A 21640-nucleotide genomic window follows, 5' to 3' on the forward strand; every position below is an offset into this window, starting at 1 on the left:
GATAACTAATCAGATTGTAAAGGGTTTTATTTAGGGCACAAAACCCAACAGAGTCGATATTTCGGATGAAGGAGCCTTATTAGGACATGGGCCCATAGAGATTCTATTAAGGGCTTTTCATTTCTTTGGCCAAAGGTCGCACTCCAAAGATCTAAAGTCCTCTATGTCCAACAAGGGGTTAAATAAAGATGGCTCATGCATGTACTTGTCAACTGTTCCCAAACCTGTGAGGGCCCTAAAGCCTGTAGTTAGATCTTTAGAGGGCCATGCGAGTTCATGGGCCTGGCTGCCAAGGAGGCTGTCGTAAGATCTGTGGGCCTTTCCCTCTCGGCCTATGCCCATAGAGTAACGAGTTGGTCCAAGGGGAGAAGAATCTGTTTGGGTTAGAAGGCAAATATCAGACCCAGTAGTCAAAGCCTCAGAGGGTGTTGAGCTTGAAGAGGTAAACTCGGCATTTGAATCACTAGTTACCTGCGTCTAAAGTATGCAGGGTTGAGGAGGCTCCTCAGAGATTGGATCATTTTGAGCGCATGTAGTGATACCACCATTCACGATGCCCGATGACTAGGGGCCTATGGTAGAGTCTCCATCATGTTTGTCATTTTGTGGATCCAAAACAAGTAAGTTCTCAGGGTCCTTGCGAACCACCAGGGTGGCAGTGTCCTCAAGAGGGAAAACTTTCTCCAACACCCGGAAGAGTGACCATCGGAAAACGGCTTACCCTTATTTCATTCGTCGCCGGCAGCTCCTCCATGACTTGTTCCACCAATCTTCTCTTCCCAGGAAGTTGATGCCTTGTCTCCCTTGCGTCCCAAGCATCAACAATCTTTAATGAGTTACACATCTTCCACTGTTGTTTGAACTTCTGGTCAACAGTCAAACGTATTTGGATGATCCATTCTTCAAACCAATTAGGAAGTGGGGAAGAAAATGGTGATCTCGCCGGCTCCTCGTGTTTCATCCAGGAGCCAAACATAGGAAAGAATGCTCCATGGGGATCCTTGATAACCGTAGGCGGTTTGAAATAAAACTTTTGAGCGTGGCATATGATTCCATATTTAAGGCACAGTTTAGGGAGCTTCTCATATTTAAATTGCACCCAGAGGTCTTTTATGGCTTCCCGTTTCATGAAGAAGCTCGAAAACAAGGGTTTATCAATATCAATGGTGGCACGAAATCTAACCGTCCCCATGCTGAAGGAACCTCGCTCGAAGTCAATATATCTAGGAAGCTTATAATTTGGAGAGACTTTTCTAGCGAGTTCTTCGAGATTAGTTTTATTCCAATAGAAAGGTGGAATGCTGCGAATTCTAACCCAAAAAGGAGACTTATCGAACTTCACCTCTGTCGGTGTTAACCAAGACGGCCAAGGCATAATAACTAGCATGGCTCCACATATAATCCACGGCCTCCGTTGTAATACATTCCACGCATCCTCTTTAGTGGCAAAGGAGAAGTGGAGTATTCCTTCGTCATCCTCTTTCCATCTCCATCCTTTGAGGGAAGCCCAGGCCTTTTTGAGAGTTCCTGCAATTGCAGTTCTCCAAGCTTTCCTTTGCAAATGAGTTTGCCAAGGAGAACTTTTCCTTGCGGTTCCTGCGAGTCAATTTCCCCTTGGTCTAGTCTGTACGTTAAGTCATCAGTTGTCACTTGCACTGCCTCCTCAAAGAGGTGGCTGAGAGTATTTTCTTCCATGAAGATCGAGACACTTGTCTATGAAGAGAAAATTACAAAATGTCCAAAAGTTACGGCCAGTAACTTTGGTGATCGTCCGTTTAAAGGAAAACTCCTAGAGAGTAATATGTTTGTTAAATTAACTCTAGTTCAGCACAAAATATTAGCAAGAAAATTGTCTTCTTCTTATATTGCCACTTTTATTAAGGTAATATATGTTCAATTATGAGCAAGGGAGTCTAACTCCCTTGCTCATAAGGTAGCTAGGTGGGGTCTTAGGCTTGATAATGAGTTTCTGTGAAATGGTTCTTTACCTTCTATTTAGTCTTGTGTGTTTGGTTTGGTTCCTTTATAATACACAAGATTTTATTTCAAAAAAAATATATATATCCATTTAAGCTTTGATTCTCTTTTTATGTGGGCGAAACTGTCTAATACTCGTATACATGAAATTTGTCTACTACTACCATTATTCTTATCAAAATTTCACGAAACTTATTTAATAAAAATAAAAAGTAAATAATTTTAAGAGTCCCATTTATAAAGCACGTGCAATGCACGTGGCATTATTACTAGTTCTTTCAATAAATTTTCTTTATAAATTATAGGAAAATATTTTTAAATCAAATTAATTAAATAATTTAAGAATTTTTTTAAATTTATTATGAATATTGTTTATGTATGTCCAAATCACCAAATTAATTATCACCATTAATGCTTGATTGTATTTTCCTTTATTACATATTAATTAGTTTCTCATTCCTTTAGTCAATACTTTTGTATAAATAGGGGTTTACCCCATTAGAATAAACAACTGAGAAATTCTCATTCACTTTCTCTTTCTCTGTTCTTCTTCTTCTTCTTTCTTCTCATCTATTTTATATTATTTTATATCATGTTATCAGCACGAGTCTCTGCCCAAGCTTTAAGGTAAATATTTTGTTAAAGTTCTTTAGTTGTTTCAAAGTCACGATATACTAAATATATATTTATATATATACTTATCTGACTGAAATAATTTCAAGAACCCTCTTTTTCTTTTACTTTTTTATTTATATATCTACATATTATATATGTATTTTTTTTTTTTGAAGAAAAGCATGCAAATATATTAGTAAAAAATAGCTAGACCTGTCGGTCATTACAGAAAAGTTTGTCGGGCAAAGAGGATGGAGGCAAAGTTCCAAATCTCTGATGGGAAAAAGCCCACTTAGCCACATTATGGGCCGCAAAGTTACAATGTCTACTAACATGTTTAAAACTACAACCGATAAAAAAGGGAGAGTTTTGTTTACAAAAAGAGACATAGTTCTCAAGCTCTCAACGGGACTCCTTCCCATTGAGGGCATTGATCACTACCCTCGAATCACTCTCAACAATAATACAATGGATACCAAGAGTCCTAGCCGTTTTTAAAGCTAAACAGCAGGCCACCGCTTCCCCGTAGAGAGCATCAGCAAACTCCAGCTTAGAAGTAGAAACCCAGATCACCTTGCCAACGTGATCCCTTGCAACCACCGCTGCACACATACTATCCAACCCGACTCTGATGTCACAGTTCAGCTTCAACCAATCCTGAGGGGGAGGACACCAAACATCCGACGAGCTCAAATTGGGGCAAGGGAGCAGGTAAGCATGGTGATCTGCAAAAGAAAAGCGAATAGTGTCAATGCATTTAAAAATGTCAACAAGACTATTGTTGTGTACCTTTTCATTCCGAGCTTGCCAGATCTTGTCAATGATTAGCGAAGCATAAAGGGAAGCCTCATCTACATTAATGCCTTTGTTTTTTAGGTCCCATAAGAATTTGACCCAATCCCACATTCGAATACCAGTATCGCAGATAGGGAAGATACCCCAAGGGGTAGACCGCCATAAGTGAAAGGCAAAGTCACAAGACAGGAATAGGTGCTCCAAGGTTTCGACCGCCGTTCCGCACAATGGGCAGCTGTGATCCTCAATAGGAAATTTTCTTGCTATGACTGCACGAACAGGGAGAGCCTTAGAGAGGATACACCACCAAAGAACCTTGAGCCTCTCAGGGATTTTACTGTTCCAAAGCTTGTTCCACAGGGAAGGGGCAACCTCAACAGAATTCACTCGATCTAAAGCTTGGGCCCTATAAGCTGATTTGCTGGAAAAGTGACCATTAGATTCCAAGGTCCAGAACAATCTGTCCTCACCTATGCCTGAAGGAATGCCTCCTTTCAAGATATCCGAGATAGTCTAATTATCAAACAAGCTGTTGAGTTTTTGGGTATTCCAACCACCATAGGACAGCAGGAGATCAGCAACTTTTAAATCCTCATTTAACAAGGGTCCTCTTGGGCAGGGTAAGAAGCCTTTCTTGTGGGCTATCGATGGATCGTGCCAAACCTTAGTACTCTGACCATCCGCTATTCGCTTACAGGCACCTTGCGAATAATTGCTCTAGACTTAGTCACATTCTTCCAAAACCACGAGTCCGAGGCTTTCGGGTTGCAATCTAAGAAGGGTTTACCTTTAAGATATTTGTCTTCCAAAATCCGACAACATAAAGATTGGTTACCTGTCAGAAGGTTCCACCCCCATTTAGCCAGGAAAGCCTGGTTCATATCTTTTAATTTTCGGAAGCCCAACCCCTCTAAAGACTTGGGGAGGCAAATTTTGTCCCAAGCTTTTAGGTGAAGCCCACGATTACCCTTCTCAGAGCCCCACCAGAAGTCCCAAACCAAACCGTCAATCTTAGAAGCAAGATGGTTGGAAAGCTTCGTAGTTTGCATATCATACATAGGAAGGGAGAGACCTACCGACTTGATGAGCGTTGCCCTTCCCGCTTTCGAAAGAGTCTTAGCTTTCCAACCATGTAATTTCGAAGTCAGGTTATCCAGAATGAAGTTAAAATCTGCATCCTTTTGTCTCGATCTGAAAAGAGGGAGACCTAAATACTTGACATTTCCTTCTGGCAAACCTATACCAAGCAAAGCCTTGATCCCTTGTTTCATGCTGTTAGGGGTATTCTTACTAAAGAAAATGGAAGTCTTCATTTTATTCACCTTCTGACCAGACCAAGAGCAAAACTTTTCAAGACAATCCCAATAACCTTTGGCCTCCTCTATATTGGCTTTGCCAACCAGAATGAGGTCATCAGCGAAGAAGATATGAGATATAATTGGGCCACCCCTACTCAGTCTGATACCGCTAATAGATCTCTTTGCTTGGGAATCTTCTAGAAGTCTTAGATAAGATTTCTGCCGCCCAAATAAAGAGGTAGGGAGAAAGGGGGTCCCCTTGACGAAGACCACGCGAAGGGATAATCTTTCCAACTGGGCCTCCGTTGAGGCAAATGTTGAGAGAGGTGGTAGAGATACACTGAGAAACCCAATTCCGAAACTCCAATGGCACCCCAAAACAATCAATTACATGATCAATAAATCTCCAGCTCATCCTATCATAAGCTTTCATGAGGTCAATCTTTATAGCAAATAGACCTTCTCTGCCTTTTTTCCTATTAAACGAGTGGATTATCTCCTGGGCAATCACATTATTATCCTGAATATTCCTCCCAGGAACAAAGGCAGCTTGAGTAGGGCAAATGAGTTTAGGTAGCACTGGTTTGATTCTGTTAGCGATGATCTTGGATATGACCTTATATACCACATTGCAAAGAGAGATTGGTCGAAAATGGCTCGGCCTCTTAGGGTTCTGAACCTTGGGAATCAGGACAATATTAGTAGCATTGACACCTTTGTGCATACACCCTGATTGGAAGAAATCCATGACAGCTTCACTGAAATCATTCTCAACAGAGTCCCAATAGTGTTTAAAGAACAAAACTGACATTCCATCTGGTCGCGGCGCTTTGTTGTTGCTCATGGAAAACAGGGTGGCCTTAATTTCCTCACAGGAGGGTCTTCTAATGAGTTCGGCCTGGTCTTCCAAAGATATTTTATCCTGGATTAAGTGGTTGCAATTCATCTCAATTCCAGTCTCCAACCCAGTGAAAATTCCTTGGAAGAATTCCATGAATTCTTTGCCTATTTCCTGTCTTTTGGTGATCCACATATTATCTTTATTGAGAATGCACTCAATTACATTTCTTCTACCTCTAATAGAAGCAGAAAGAGAGAAGAACTTGGAGCACTTATCACCTTCTTTCAGCCAAGAGACCCTGGCCCGTTGTTTCCAGTACAAGTCTTTCCTCACATGGGCCTCGTTAAGAGAACTACGTAAATTTCTTTCAGTCTCCCAATCTCTAGAGCCCACGGGAAGCATTTGAATAAGATCCAGTCTCCTCTCCAGATCACGAATCAGAGTGTCAATTTTCCAAATTGGGATCTGTTCCAATGTAACAGAGCGACACGAGTAGCCCCTATTTTCTTAAAAATCCTGGCCGGAGCCCAGTGGTAACTTACAGACTTCCAAGCAAAATCCACCACTAATCTACTCCTCTCGTCCCTAGTCCAGACTTCCTCAAACTTAAAACTCCTTCGGATTTTATCCTCCAAACCCCCATAAAGTAGACACAGAGGCCGGTGATCCGAAGTAGAGGTCTGGGAAGAGCAGAGGAGAGCCTTCGGGAAAAGACTGATCCAAGCTCCATTAACAAGACCTTTATGCAGGGCCGATTTGACATGGTTAGATCCAGAGCGGTGATTATCCCAGGTCAAACAATCTCCCTGGATGGCCATATTGATCAGACCCCTAGAATTCACCAAATTGGAGATTACCAGAATAAACTGGTCTCGACCTTTAGATCCAACTCGTTCAGATTCACTAAGGACAAAGTTCGTGTCCCCCAAGATAAGCCACGGTCCGCCAAATCTGTCCCCTATCTTCATACAGCTCTCCCAGAAAGATTTCTTAGCATGGAAGTAAGGGGGACCATAAACACAAGACAAAAGCCAAGGATTCGAGGGTGGATCCAAATAGACAATACCCGGGATATGGTTTTAGGAATGAGCAATACATTCAAACTTAAACCCTATTTTCCAAGCCAAAATAATACCTCCCGCACTACCAACAGCTGGAACAACAATATGAAAATAAAAATGGAGGGAGTGAAGAGTACGTACCAAAGATGAAGCATCAACTTTGAGTTCGGTCAGAAAGATGAAATCAGGGGAGTGCGACCGAATCAGGGACTTCAACTCACGAACTGTAGAGGTCTGCCCTAACCCTCTACAGTTCCAAGCAATGCCTCTCATGGCTCCTATGGAGGAGTAGTAGCCTCCTCCACAGGGGTATGGGAATGGGCAGACCCAAACGATCCAGAATCTTCGACCACAAAAGTACCAACCATCGGCCTTGCTGAGATCACATTTTTTCCTTTAGAGCACCGCTCATCCGATCCATCAAAGTTACTTTTGGATAAAGATATGTCCTCGGTGGGCACTTCCTCCACATCTTTGGTAGCATTAACCTCGGCATCCGTATCCCAAGGGAAGTCTCTGACAACCCCAGGATGATGGCAGGGAAGCTTCCAAGGGCGAGAACAAAGGGAGGCCGAAGCCCCATCAAACTTTCTCTTCTTAAAGGGAGTGGTTCTTTCATTATTCTCCGAAGCAGTTGGGACCCCAATATCACCACCTATGGCTTTAATCTCATAAACGTCCAAGCTACCAAATTTCTTGAGCTCTTGTAAAAGAGTTTCTTGTGCTTGAAAAAAATTAGACAAGGCAATAGTTTCATCATGATGAAAATTCACCTCTTGACCACAAGTGGAACTCTCAATGGAAATAGTCTTGGTTGGCCTTTCACAACTAGAAATATTTTTCCCTTAATCTTTATACCTAATTAAGCCTTTAGAAGGCCCAACCGACCCAATAGGAACACACGACCCCACATCCTTAGACTTAGGCAAAAAAACTTCTCGTTGCACCAAAGTGGGCTCGGTCCCACGAATTGAGAGAATAGGATCATAACATCTTTTAGTAGGCCCACCAGAAGTAGCACTATCACTAAAATAGGCAATTTTTGAAACAGGCCCATCAGCACCTTCAATTAACCCAAGCCCAACACCTTTTTCTTTTCCAACGGTCAACCTTTGGTCAGCAGGTTTTGAATTAAAAATAGGTAAATCATCAGCCTCCTTTCGATCCTCCAGACTCCCAACACGAGCCATATTACCCAGAATGGCAATTCCTGGCATGCGCGAGGCAGAATGCTCTTTGGGAACCCACACCTTGCTTCGATCCTAACCCCCCTTCAGAGAGCTACGACCTGTCGCCATCACATATCGATTCAATGACCGAGGCCCAGAGCTCCGTCGAACAGGACCCTTCGCACCAACAGCCATGGCCAACAGTCGATTCCTAGAGCGAAGCGTACCAGGGCTTACTAGAGCCGCAGAAGCCGATGCCGGAGTGAAGGAGTTGGCACCTGAGAACACATCCAGGTACGACGAATCCGTAGACAACCACGGCCCAAACATAGGGAAAGGAACCCCATTTTTGCTTGCAACCGTGACTGGAGAAGAGAGAGAACATCCTCTTCTTTGATGCCCCAATTTTCCACAGTTATAACAGAAGATACCTAACTTCTCATATTTGAATTGTAACCACTTGTGGCTACCCGATTCCAGTTCAAAGTAACAGCCCGAGAACAGAGGGTGGTTAACATTCAGACTAATCAATATTTTGAGAGACTTATTCCAAAGAGCAAGTTTACCTTCATCCAAATCGACAAATAATACTTTGCCAGCTTTGACCCCCAAGGTTTTTCCATTAACAATTGAGAAGTAGTCTCTTGGGAGGTTATGAATGTGTATCCAGGTTCTCACACAGTCAAAGATGGCAGATAGGTCCTTCCTTGGTGCCCAAGCTTGCAAAATGAGGGTATAACCTCGGACACACCATGGTCCGTTATCAAGTGCCCAAGTACGGTTTTCAGCACTTAAGAATCCAAACTCAAAGCAGTTATTGTTGTTGGCACCCTCTTTCAAAGCTACCACTGTCACATTAAACTGCCACACTTTTTCCACAAAATCAATAATGGTGGTCTCATTAACTACCATCGGGGCCACAACTTTTCCAAGAAGACAATAAGTAGATAAAGCCTGGTGAGAAGAGGCACAAGGAAAGAGTTTGACAGAGGCTTCCTCACAAGAAAAATATTTACCATTAGTGGAGGAGTTGGTGGCATTAACTAATGCCATAGAAACAGACATAGAAAAGACAAGCTACCAAACAACACCAACCTCACCAACCCCTCAAAACCCCTAACCAACACCCTGCCCCACAAACACAAGAAAACCCCACAACCGAGACAACAAAAGACTAAGGAAAAAGGACCAAAGGAACCAAGGAAAGGGAACAAAAATACCTAGGACCCAACAAAAAGACCAAAAGAAAGGAAAGACACAATGCGGAGTTGGTAAAACAAAGATCACAAAATGGAGAGGAGAAGAGAAAGAAAAGAAGGAAAGGAGATGGAGGACACAGAACAACAGAGAGAGTGATAGATGACCATTCTCTCTTTACTATTGAAACAACTAATCACATGTGTACGAACACTACCATACTATACTGTATAATTTATATATGTATATTTATATGCTCTTATTCTTATAAGTTTATTATTGATTTCATATATATACATATATTGTATGCTTTTATTGTTTATATATGATATGATAGAGAAAATCTATATAAATTATACATTTATCCTGAAGATTATGTATCATCGATAAAATATTGCATATATCTTGAAGATTATGCGTCCTCAATAAAATCTTACATATATCCTGAAGATTATGCAAATATAATATTCATCATATAATTGTCTGAAATATAATAAAATAGATGAATATATATTCATGTATATGTTCTTGTATTCTTTGAGGACAATGAAAAGTAATCTAATATCGATATAGATTTTGACAAACATTTCCTGAAGTAAATGTTTTATATTTGTCAAAAAAAAAAATCATTGTATTTATGTGAATACAACTAAAGAATCATTAAAAATGATTATTATTGATGCAATTTTATAGTGAGTTTTGAATACCCTAAAAAATGTTAAGAAAATTACATTGAAACATCAAAGTATAAGAATAATAATGAACATGACTAAAGTTATTTAAATACATGAGACATGTATTTATTGTTCATCATTCCATGTAGAGAATGATACGAATTGAAGTCAATTACTTTTAAAGATTGTTCATATTCTATATATTAGTCATGTTATTATACATTGTTATTACTTGCAATGTTTATATTGGAAATTATTGCATGTGACATATATTAATGATCAAATTTTGCATACATCTTGAAGATTATGCAAAAACTATATTCATATATTCTTCGAAATATTGTAAAAGAAATTGCTGAATAATTTCTTATATTTTTATGGATGAACAAGTAATAAATTTTTAAGAAATTTATAATAATATTCTACTTGTTCAACGTCATTCCCTGAAGTGAATGCAATAATTTTAAATAATCAATGGTATTGTTTATTACTCAAATATTTCAAGAATAAATTGGAAACAATTAAAAGATGAAATACCGCACACAATCAAAGTGCATGAAATCTATATATCATGTGTGGAATTGAATAATAGTAGTCACGTACCTGTAGTACGGACACACTAATAATCAAGATAAAATTATATTTGATTATTGAATAGAATGTGAATTGTACAAATTTATTGTACATTCAGTATATTTAAATATCATTCCCTGAAGAGAATGAATAAACATGAAATTCTATTTCAAAGAATATAGATTTTACATATATTGGTAATGCCAGAAGCAAATTAATATATACATCTTTTATTATTTCTTGAAATTAATAGTTTCAAACTTATTTTGGTACAAGATATATATATATTCCCATAAGTGAATATATAATTTACTAATAGTTGTTAGTGATCCAATATAATCTAATATAATCAAAGTGATAAAGAATCACAAAATGATTATTTAAAAAACTTCCTGAAGAAATTTTACATACAAATGCTACTTGGAGTAGTAAAATATCTTTGTATGTACCTATATATATATATAATTTTTATCTAGTTATGAAATTCATGACAAGAAATAACTTATTATATGTACTGGTTATACATTTAAATATAATATATCAAGTCATGATAATTAGACTGATGAATAGTCGATTAATAAATTAGACGACTTGTTAGAAAGATATGAGAAAAAATGAATGTTATATTATGGTTATATAAATTTGACCATTACAACAACATGATTAAGTTGTCATGTACCTTTCAAATGTACACATCATTGAATTAACGATGAAGGAATATAAAGTTTGATAAACATATTAGTACCTCCTGAAGAGTTTATATGTTTTAGAGAATAATATAATTATTTTATTCATGTATATAAAAATGAAACTTAATGATTATGTTGTAGTGATTTTACATTATCTTTTGAAAGTTTCATTGAAATACAAATTATAGTGAACTCGAAGTTTATGAATTGAGTTATATTGACATGATCAATATATGCAATAAATTATCAAAGGATTTGACTAAATTTTGTGGAAGAACCAGAAGATTCTTCTCATTGCTAATTTATAAGGCTCAAAAGAAGAATGTGCATATATTTTGCACATAGAAAAAGTGAAAGAATATTTTCATATTTTTAATTTTAAAAAATATATACATAGTATTTCATTTAGTTTATCTTTTATACTTGTTTATAAGATAATGTTATATTTTTATTGATAATTATTTTGCTAATATAATTCATTTTAATATATATGATTTTATTTATTTATCTAGAAAATAAATATATATATTTAATTACTTTTGAAGAGAATATTTAAATTATATTTTTGAGCCATTATTAGAATTTTATTTCATAATTTCTTATCGATGTGATAAGATCATATGATCATAGATTTACAAAATTTATAAATTTATGTATTTCTAATTATACACGTATGACTCATTCTTAAAAATGAATTAAGTTCATAAGTATTGAACTTGAACCTAAAGTTTATTGAACTTGAAGTTCAATGTCATATAGTATATATGGGTTTAAACAAATATTGATTCATTGTGATATATTGAAATTTCTACAGATTTATTAATATTATTACATATCACAATTTTTAAAAATTCTTTCGATCAGGGGGAGAGAAGCAGTTGGGATCGATGATAATTTTTGAAAAATGATCCTTGCACAAAGTATATAAGAACAATATAGTTCAAAATGATATATACCAACTGCAAATCAATATTATTCAAAGTTGAGTTAGATTGAGTTGAAAACGCATGAAGCGTAAATGAACAATGTAGAAATTATTAATAAATGTTCATTTGATTTGTCCTGAAGTTGTTAAATCTAGAGGTACTCAGGGAGATACCTTAAAATTATAAAGTATTGATGATTAAAAAATGATAATCATGATGAAAACGGTACTCTACCAAGAGAAGTTAGATATAATATATTTGATCATAATTGAATCCCTGAAGTGGTTCTATATAGGTACTATAAATGATTAACATATTTGAAAAATATGTAATTTAAAGAGATCTCTATTAGTTATGTCAATATGGGAGGAAATTATCATATAATGAAATTTTTGTCGACAATAGAAGTTGAATGTTTGCATATGCAATAAATTAACATGAGATAGCAAGGATCATGGTATTAGATTTGTCGAAAATCATCGACATACGTTCTATTTTTGGCCAAAATATTATGACGCAGTCCAGGCAAGTTTACTCGCATAAAGTGAAGTAAGACCTGTAGGGCGTGCAAATAAATATTTCTAATGAGAAATTTGTATATATGTATTTGTACATAATGAATTGTTGTACAATTTTTGCATAGACATGAGATTGATTGAAATAAGGCTTAAACATTGAGAAAATATAATAATGAATTGATTATAGCCTGAAATATATTTTATGAGGATTTATAAGCGTTACATATATGTTGCAACAAAAGGTTATTTATTTGGAGCTCCTAATATAGTAAGAATTTGAAATATGCCTTATTAAAAAATTCTAAAAGAATTTAATACATGTCTTAAGTGATATAAATTCAAAGTCTCGCGCACTATATGACAAAGATCTTTGTATGAAATAAAGACATGTAAGTAAACTATTATTTGAAAAACATATATTGTCTATGCAATATAAATTCGTAAATTATACGTTGTGATAAACTCTTGATGAGTTTTTGAATATATTATAAAAGATTGAAGAACAAACTTTTATTTCTTTTGTATATCGAGAAATATTAAATGTATAAAGTTTGTTCATTAGTAGAGAAGTCCTGAAGTACTTCATATGCATCAAGAATTATAGATATATGATCATTTGATATGAAAATTAAGATCATACAACAAGATGGAACAAATATATGGTCTTGGAGTACCATCATTGTCACAAATGAAAATTTATATTATCATTAATGTGTTATGTTCATATCTACTTAAAATTTTAAATTTTAGTATGAACAAAGTTGTGTACACACATGAATGATACAATTAGTTGGATAACTATTGATGTTGCAGGGACTCCTCATCTATAATTTAGACGTCAACATATACTCTGGAAGAATTATAGAAAATATATGATCATAGATAGTATATAGTGATATTTTAAAAGTGATAACAATAATCTTATGAGATATATTATCACCAAAATGATTGTGGATAATATGTACATGAGGGGGAGACATATTCATGTTGTACTCTTTTTCTCTTAGCTCAGGTTTTGTCCCACTGGGTTTTCCTGACAAGGTTTTTAACGAGGCAACTTGCAAATAATTATGAATATGAAATATATATTGCACTCTTTTTCTTTAGCTCAGGTTTTGTCCCATTGGGTTTTCCTGACAAGGTTTTTAGTGAGGCAAGTTTAAATCATGTAACATACTTGCATTTTATGAAGCAAGTAGAGAATGTGTGGGAGTGAGATCATTGACATAGCATATTCAGGAAACATATGGATTGCACTCAATAAAGAAGTATTAACACAAGCAGTTCTCTATGAAGATAATACTGCTTGCATCGCTCAACTAAAAGGAGGGTACATTGAAGGAGATAGAATTAGAACACATTTCACCAAATTCTTCTTTATACATTTTAAGAAAATGCATATTGGTGTTCAACAAATTTAATTAAGTGTCAATCTTGCAAACTTATTCACAAAGTTATCACCAGCATCAACATTTGAGAAGACGGTAGACTAGATTAAACTTCGTCGATTAGAAGATCTCCACGAATGCCTAAATGAGGGGGAGTTAGTTTCCACTGTACTCTCTTTTTCTTTTGACCAAGTTTTTCAGCAAGGTTTTTATTGAAGCAATTATTATGGACATCCAAGGGGGAGTATTATGAAATATTGTTTATGGATGTCCAAATCACCAAATTAATTATCACCATTAATGCTTGATTGTATTTTCCTTTATTATATATTAATTTAGTTTCTCATGCCTTTAGTTAATACTTTTGTATAAATAGGGGTTCACCCCATTGGAATAAACAACTTAGAAATTCCCATTCACTTTTTGTTTCTCTCTTCATCTTCTTCTTCTTTCTTCTCATCTATTTTATATTATTTTATAACAAATCAAATTAATTAAATAATTTAAGAATTTTTTTACAGTAATTTGCAATTAAAATATTTATATTTAATTCTCAGTTACAAATTAATGCCTAAATTTAATTTAAGGCAAGAATATACCTTCTGTTATGGTTCTAAAATATTCAAAAATATCATTTGTTAAGTGACAAGTAAATGTACACTTGTCATATATTTATTGGTCCACATCATTTAATTTTTATTTTTGAATAAAAAAATATCTAAATATTTAAATTAATATAATAAAATAATTAATATAACAGGAATTTGAGCTTGATAATAAGCTCGACATGACAGAGCTTTGAGCGTGCCAAAAAAAGGCCAGGAAAAATTTTCCCCCAACCCCAAGGACCATTTTCAAAGGTCAAAAACTATTTCACAATTGATGTGCCCACACGGCTCTTGTAGTCTTGTGGTGCAAAAATACATTTTTATTAAAAAAAAAAAAAAAAAGAAAAAAATATATATTGGGAACGACAGTGTCTCTATTAAGCCCAATACCCTGGACTATGGACACAACTTTTTGTCGGTCCTAAGTCAATAGTAGAGCGTTTTTTTTTTTCTTTTTTCTATAAGTGAAATGTGTTGCCATTTTATATATATATGTAGGAGAAGAGGTTCCACAAATTGTTAAGAAGTTCATAATAATTTTAGATGCCAAAATGAGAATTCAAATAGCTTATTACATATGCACGAATACACATGTATATTTTTAGTTTATATATAATTAACCCTTTCATCAATTCAATAAACCAACAAAACCAGCCTGAAGGGAGCCAACATAAAAATTCGAGCCACGTTGGTTAAATTCACTGATTGCGGTATTGAAGTAATAGCGGTCAAGAGGGATGGTTTGCAAAACGACACCATTTCCATCGATCTTTACTGCGGAAGAGATTGTTATACCAATAGGGCTCATTGTGCTCACTGCCACCCAAAAATAGTCTCCTATTTGGGTCTTCTTAATATTATCAGGTCTACCTTCAAATTCCTTAATAACAGTGGATGTAAAAGCCAAAGGACCTGTAAGCCAAAGTTTCTGGATTCTCTTGGTTATGAACTCAGTTACAAGAACAAATGAAGCATCACTACTTATGGCCACGCCGGCTGCTCCAGCTAGGCCCCTTAGAAGAACTGATACTTGTTGTGTTGTCTTGCTATATTTTAGTAATCTTCCTGTTGCGTCATTCACTAGAACTGCTAGTGGTAGTTGGCTACAAAAACATGTACATGTGTTGGTCTTAAAAAATGTATTACGTAGTCACATATATGACGAGTTCACAACGAACTCATCTACTATATAAAAAAAATTATATAATTATGTAGCTCTTAATTGTTTTTTAGTTTATTAATTTATCCTCAGAACATAGAACCTTTGTATTTTTTTTTTAATTTGTTTTTTTGACATGGGTAGTTCAAGCTTATTACTTTCTGTTGGTTTAATAATGAGCAAATGTACAGTATATTACAAGATTATGTATCTTTTAACATATTAAATTTTAAACAAAAATACATTTTTGTACTAATAGGTAATAAAATTTAAGGGAAAAAAGAATTTTTTCTTATTAGGAACTGAGATAAGTATTCTTTTCACAAAATAACAAATAAAAATTTACAAGGTATTATTTATTTTTTCTTACACGGTGTAATAAGAGACTTATTGTGATTATACTCTTTTATGGGTAAATATTTTTTTACACACTATATTTTATAAAAATTATGGATTGGATTCTATTTCTTATTCAATAACAAATTAAATTTTATATTTTTTAGAATATAAGTACAAAATAATACTCTCAGCTGATTTTTTTTAACATACAAACTGAATTTAATTCCTAGCACAAACAAATTAATACACAAAATGTAATTAGTCTGGTTATAAACACTTCAAAAATATATTATTATTAAGTTTTATTTTAATAAAAATTGAACTATTATGTTGTTCTATTTTATTCTATTTTGAAAAATGCAAGTCAACTCAATTTTCTTTTAACATATTAAAACTAAATCTAATTTCTAGTACAAATAATTAATACACAAAATGTAAGGCACCTCCTAACTATTAAGTTTTATTTTAATAAAAATTGAGTTCTATATATTATTTTATGTTATTTTGAAAAATATAAATCAACTCAATTTCAGCATTTGAATCAAATTTCTAGCACAAACAAATTATTACACAAAATATAATCGGTTTAGTTATAGATACCCCATATAAATTATGGCTAATTAGTAATTTTTCCCCCTAAACTTTGATATGTACTAAATCGTGCCCCCTGAACTTTTTTGGACGTTAAAAATTCCGCCCGAACTATTGAGATTGTTAAATTTAAGGATTTTTGTCTAATTTTAGTAAAAAATTCTAACATGAATGAAAGTTCAAGGGACATGATTTAGTACATATCAAAGTTTGAGGGGCATGATTTGGTAGATATCAAAGTTTGGGGAGTATGGTTTAGTACATAAGCAATTACTGAAACGGTAAAATTAAATGAAATTAGACAAAAGTCCTTAAATTCAACAATCTCAATAGTTCGATCGAGGGGAATTTTTAACGGCCAAAAAGGTTCAAGGGGCACAATTTACTACATGTCAAAGTTCAAGGGGAAAAATTACTAATTAGCCATAAATTATTATTAAGTTTTATTTTAATAAAAAATAAATTTACTATATTATTTTGTATTTAAAATACAAAATCTTATTTATTATTTAACTAAATAAAAGATTTAAAATTAAATATAAAGACCTAAAATGATATAATTATGAAAAATTGTTATTCTATTGATGGTATTCGGTTGCACTGATCCCTAAAAATAATAATCTTTTTATATAATATACAGTATACACGACAGTGAATACTTTTTCGATATGATAAATGACAAGTATAGACTATAAAATATTTGTTAATTATCACTACACATAATTGTACGAATAAGTAATATGTTTATAATTTTTTCTTTTTTTTTTTCTTACACAGTTACATTGATACATGACACAGTGGTTAAAAATTTTACAATAATTTAAAATATATTGAAATCATGATTTAAATAACTTATTTGTATGTGAGTACGTGTATGTATTGAAAGAAGTATGCCAAATAAACTATTTGAATCTTCAATTAGAGATTTTAAATTATTTCAAATTTTCAAAAATTTATGAGAGATCTTATATATCTATATTGATTATCATGTAAAAACTAATAGAAATGCATTAATTTAACCATGATGATTATTATCGACTATAAAAAAAAATGTGAGTAAATATAGAACCACATCCACATGTGTTGCTTATAATTAGTTTTCACAAAGCATATTGTATTTATCTGGGATATCAAAATCAAGATAAGGAAGAAATGTAAGAGTAGAACCACCTTGTGTTGCTTATTATTAGTTTTCACTAAATAAAAAATTGTAAATATGCTATATCTATTAATATTTTGACTTGAATATATATTTTAAGAAGTGTTTTATATATAAATATATTTATTGATTATCACGAATTAATTGAATTTCTTTAAAGATATACCTCATTTCGAATACGGAACTTGCATCAGTAAAATAAACATCTCCAGTTAACTGGTCAACATTTAAGCCATCAGGAAATTTAAAAGGCACCCCTTCAGCCCCTGTGGCTAGTTGTACAGCAAGTTTATCCTTACCTCCCACAAGCAACCCTTTATATGCATCCGCGATGTACAAAAGTTTTTCTTTATAATAAAACTCAATACCTATTGGTCTCCCACAAATAGCTCCCAACATATTTGTTCCATCACATAATCTCGACCTGAAATATAATTAAAAAAAATTAACATGATATAATTATATATATCAAACAGTGTTACAAAAAATGAAAAACATATTCTATTTAATTTAATTTGCTGAGTTAAATGTTGGGATAAATTATTACCTATTTGGTGCAGTGATATACACTTCTATGAAATTAGTTGTATTATATTTGACAATTCTACCATCGGAGATGCCTGTATAGAATTCTCCACTCACTGAGTTAATGGAGTCAAAAGCAAAGGCTTCAGGGCCTGATGAAGTTAATGGTAGATCAAGCTTTTGGAAATTAAGTTGGGAAAGGACTATATGTATTGAAAAGAATGAGATAAAGAGAAAGACAATTATAATTTGGATTTTCAACATGATTTTTGTTTAAAGCGCTCTCAGGTATATATGCTTCATAAGATAGGGATTATTGATGTGAATGGTTTTGACAACTGACAAGTATTTATAACATATTAATCACAACACGATTCGTTCAGTCTTCATGAATACTTTAATTTATAAAATTATATATTATGGATTCTGTTATTAGGTATTGAATAGATGCATCGTGTAATTCAATCATCAAAAAGTTAACTTTGAAGAACTCATATTATAAAAAACTATTGTAACCAACCAACCTTGTGATGTTAATGTTATGCTTATGATCATGAGTAAAGTTGTACATTTCGGCCAGGCATTCTGACACTGCACGGGCACGAATGACACGAGTACGGCCCGACATAAAATAATATGGGTTTGGGCTTAGACACTACACAAATAATATGGGCTTAAACACAGCATGATACGGGAAGCACGAAAACATGAATTTCTTAGTGTACAGCACATAAGCAAGACATAAAACACAAATTCAAATTCATAAATAATTTTTTGTTTAGTAATTTATCTACTCTTTCATTTAAAAATATGACACAAACATAATTTTTCATATAAAGATTATGTTGAACATTTCTTTTTTTTAAAAAAAAAAAAAAGAGATTATGTTTAGCATTATGTACAACTTTAGGTGAAAATTAAGTATGGACCATAATTATGGTGATATTAATTTGATTATTAAATATGTAACTATAGTTTTTTTTTTTTTTTGTGATTTTCAAACTAATTTTAACTGAATAATCTATTTGTACTTTAAAATATAGAAACTAATTTGAAAAGTATAAAAAAAAAATAGCAATTTTTTATAACCCCGTTTAGGCCCATTTGGTAAATATGGGTCAGCCATTTCATAAAAAATAGGCTTGTCCGTTTAGGCCCAGCACAGGTCCAAGCCTGACCCAACCTATTTTATAAAATAGGTCGGTCCGGGCTCACATAAAAAAATAGGCTTTAATAAATCGGGTCGGGCCGAGCCACCCGAATATATGTTGATGTATTTAGTAAAATGAATTTAAAATGTTCTTTATGTATTCCATTTACATTTTTTTAATTTAATGCTAATATTCAATCTAAAACAGTTTACTAATCAATTAAGTTCTGTGTAACTAAAAGAACACTTGCTTTGTATATAAAGGAGTGATCTAACATGAATAAGACAAGACAGAAATCCTTGCAACAGTGGACTAACCAGACCGTGATATGACTGAACCACTATATTTTCTTGTGTTCGTTATTTTTTCATTTGTCTGTGTAGCCTCATTTGAATATATACCTTGTTGGGAATATTTTACCATTATCTAAATTTACTAACAAGTATGTTGGATTAACATCTTAAATATGAATTCTCTAAAATAATGAAACAAACACATAAGGGTTTAAGAAAACCTTACATTGATTGCAACAGAATATAATGACTCCTTCCGTTCAAGATCTCTAGCCCTTGATTCATTTCTGTCGCGGAGCATTATCAAGATCTGAACTTGGATCTCTTTCTCTCTTTCGGTTTTGGTTACCACCGTCTTACTCACTATGATTGAGTACTTGACTTACTATGTGTGGGCATGACACTCATTCACTCAAGGTTTCGAATATGGAAGAACAATGAAGGAGGTTTGAAATCACTAAGGAAGGAACTCTTTCATCTAGGTTGGTTGAATAGTCAAGTTGACAATAGTTGAGTGAGTGAGAGCATCATGTTCCTTTTATAGTGTTTAAACTAGGGCTTAGGGCTGAATTATATGGATTAAAAAAGAATAAAATATTGGGCAAAAATACACACTAGGGCCAGCAACTTAAAGTGCCAATCTCTTGTTACAATTTCGCCATTTTTTCAACCACTTATTCTTCTTTTCAATAATACCATATTATTCAATTCAATCCTATAAATGTCAAAACTATTTATTTAATAATAATAATTAATTGTCAAATAAAATTGTCATTTATATAATTTATTAATTAGACCATACAAAGTCTCTTAATTAATAAATTGACCCCAAAACTTCTTTTTTTCACAATTAAGCCCTTGCTTAGTGAAAATTCATAAAGAAGACATATATAGTCTAATTTTAAAATTATAATTGAATAATTAAAATCAATTAACTGAGTCTGTAAACAGTATTATCTCAACTAGTGAGGGGACCATGGGCCTATATAACCAAGCTTTCAATAAGTAGTTCTAAAATTCACCAAGTAAATTCTCAACTTATTCATTTCGCCTTGCGGCACTATAGATTTAGAATTGAATAGTACTCTCAATTATATAGAACTTTCTATATGTACCACGATATAGATACGTCATGATTATCCATTGTTACAATTCTAATAGTCAAAGATCCTCTATAGATGATCTACACTGAATAAGGACAAATTTACCGTTCTACCCTTCAATGTATTTTATCCTTAAAACACTTAGCTACCTATAAATGATATTTCAGTAAACTAATATAATTACTGAAATGAGCTCTCAATCATTTATCTCTATCAAGCCAAACTCAAAGGAAATCATCGTTTTACTTCTAAATACTTATAGAAGCTATAAATTCCATATCTATGTTTAGCGCTCCCACTTAATTGAAGTATCATGTTCCCAAGATGTAAATATCTGCCAGAACCAAAAGTTAGCTTCCACGAACAACTTGAAAAACATAAATAATACAACTAAATTGAACCTAATCATATCAGGATTAAGATTCATAGACCTAAGATCAACTATTGATATTGACTTAGAAATATATAACGGTTAGTTTATGATATCTTATTTTAGATCAATATCGGTTCCTTCTAATGTATACTTCATACATCCGATACTGGTAAATTTTGCCAATGCTCTGGAAAGGACATAACTCTTATCCAAGGTGTAAGTATACCTTATCGCTGATTATCATGTCAGTCTAAATCCAGTGAACTGATAAATCATGAGAATTAAACTTTTGAACATATAATCATGATTATATTTCACTGTGCTGACAACACTAAAATCATGAACAAATATATTTTGTAATTATATATGTCTAGAACTTAATAAAATTTATACATTAAGTATAATCATGAAATAAATCATGTGAGCCATAAAATACGATTTCTGATCTTTATTAATTAGTAACTCTGATTATATTGAAATGAGTTTTATTTAGGACACAAAATCTAACATACTCGCCATTCTAGGTTGAGTACTCGCTTTTTTTTGTTAAATAATTAGAATTTTATTTTATTTGGTGTTGTCTAAAATTTTCCGACAATAGATTGCAATTTGGAAAAA

The 21640-nt window shown here is 33.5% G+C and overlaps 3 protein-coding genes across 3 annotated transcripts; all 3 read right to left on the reverse strand.

The window, feature by feature from the left end:
- Positions 1-2994: 2994 nt before the first annotated feature.
- Positions 2995-4700, reverse strand: LOC133036267 (uncharacterized). Its single transcript, XM_061112802.1, has 2 exons — positions 4083-4700; positions 2995-3900 (listed from the first exon to the last, which is right to left on the reverse strand). The coding sequence occupies exons 1-2, from the start codon at positions 4698-4700 to the stop codon at positions 2995-2997; spliced, it is 1524 nt and encodes a 507-aa protein (XP_060968785.1).
- Positions 4701-7849: 3149 nt separating this feature from the next.
- On the reverse strand, positions 7850-8809 carry LOC133036268 (uncharacterized). Its single transcript, XM_061112803.1, has one exon. The coding sequence runs from the start codon at positions 8807-8809 to the stop codon at positions 7850-7852; it is 960 nt and encodes a 319-aa protein (XP_060968786.1).
- Positions 8810-14917: 6108 nt separating this feature from the next.
- On the reverse strand, positions 14918-18480 carry LOC133035499 (protein STRICTOSIDINE SYNTHASE-LIKE 12-like). The gene is made up of 3 exons (XM_061111332.1): positions 18125-18480; positions 17744-18001; positions 14918-15432 (listed from the first exon to the last, which is right to left on the reverse strand). Exons 1-3 carry the CDS (start codon positions 18364-18366, stop codon positions 14958-14960), a joined length of 975 nt encoding a protein of 324 aa, XP_060967315.1. The 5' UTR covers positions 18367-18480; the 3' UTR covers positions 14918-14957.
- Between the last annotated feature and the right edge of the window lie 3160 nt (positions 18481-21640).

The sequence above is a fragment of the Cannabis sativa genome, chromosome 3 (genome assembly GCF_029168945.1).
Source record: "Cannabis sativa cultivar Pink pepper isolate KNU-18-1 chromosome 3, ASM2916894v1, whole genome shotgun sequence".
NCBI classification, from domain to species: domain Eukaryota; kingdom Viridiplantae; phylum Streptophyta; class Magnoliopsida; order Rosales; family Cannabaceae; genus Cannabis; species Cannabis sativa.

What these genes read in the sequence shown, in the direction of transcription:
- LOC133035499 (XM_061111332.1), bottom strand. Translation starts at nt 18,366, where the DNA reads ATGTTGAAAATCCAAATTATAATTGTCTTTCTCTTTATCTCATTCTTT. An exon ending in TATATCACTGCACCAAATAG is followed by an intron (nt 18,002 to 18,124) that starts GTAATAATTTAT and finishes ATTATATTTCAG; the next exon opens with GTCGAGATTATGTGATGGAA. An exon ending in AGTTCCGTATTCGAAATGAG is followed by an intron (nt 15,433 to 17,743) that starts GTATATCTTTAA and finishes ATGTTTTTGTAG; the next exon opens with CCAACTACCACTAGCAGTTC.
- LOC133036267 (XM_061112802.1), bottom strand. Translation starts at nt 4,700, where the DNA reads ATGAAGACTTCCATTTTCTTTAGTAAGAATACCCCTAACAGCATGAAA. An exon ending in CAATTATTCGCAAGGTGCCT is followed by an intron (nt 3,901 to 4,082) that starts GTAAGCGAATAG and finishes TTTGATAATTAG; the next exon opens with ACTATCTCGGATATCTTGAA.
- LOC133036268 (XM_061112803.1), bottom strand. Translation starts at nt 8,809, where the DNA reads ATGGCATTAGTTAATGCCACCAACTCCTCCACTAATGGTAAATATTTT.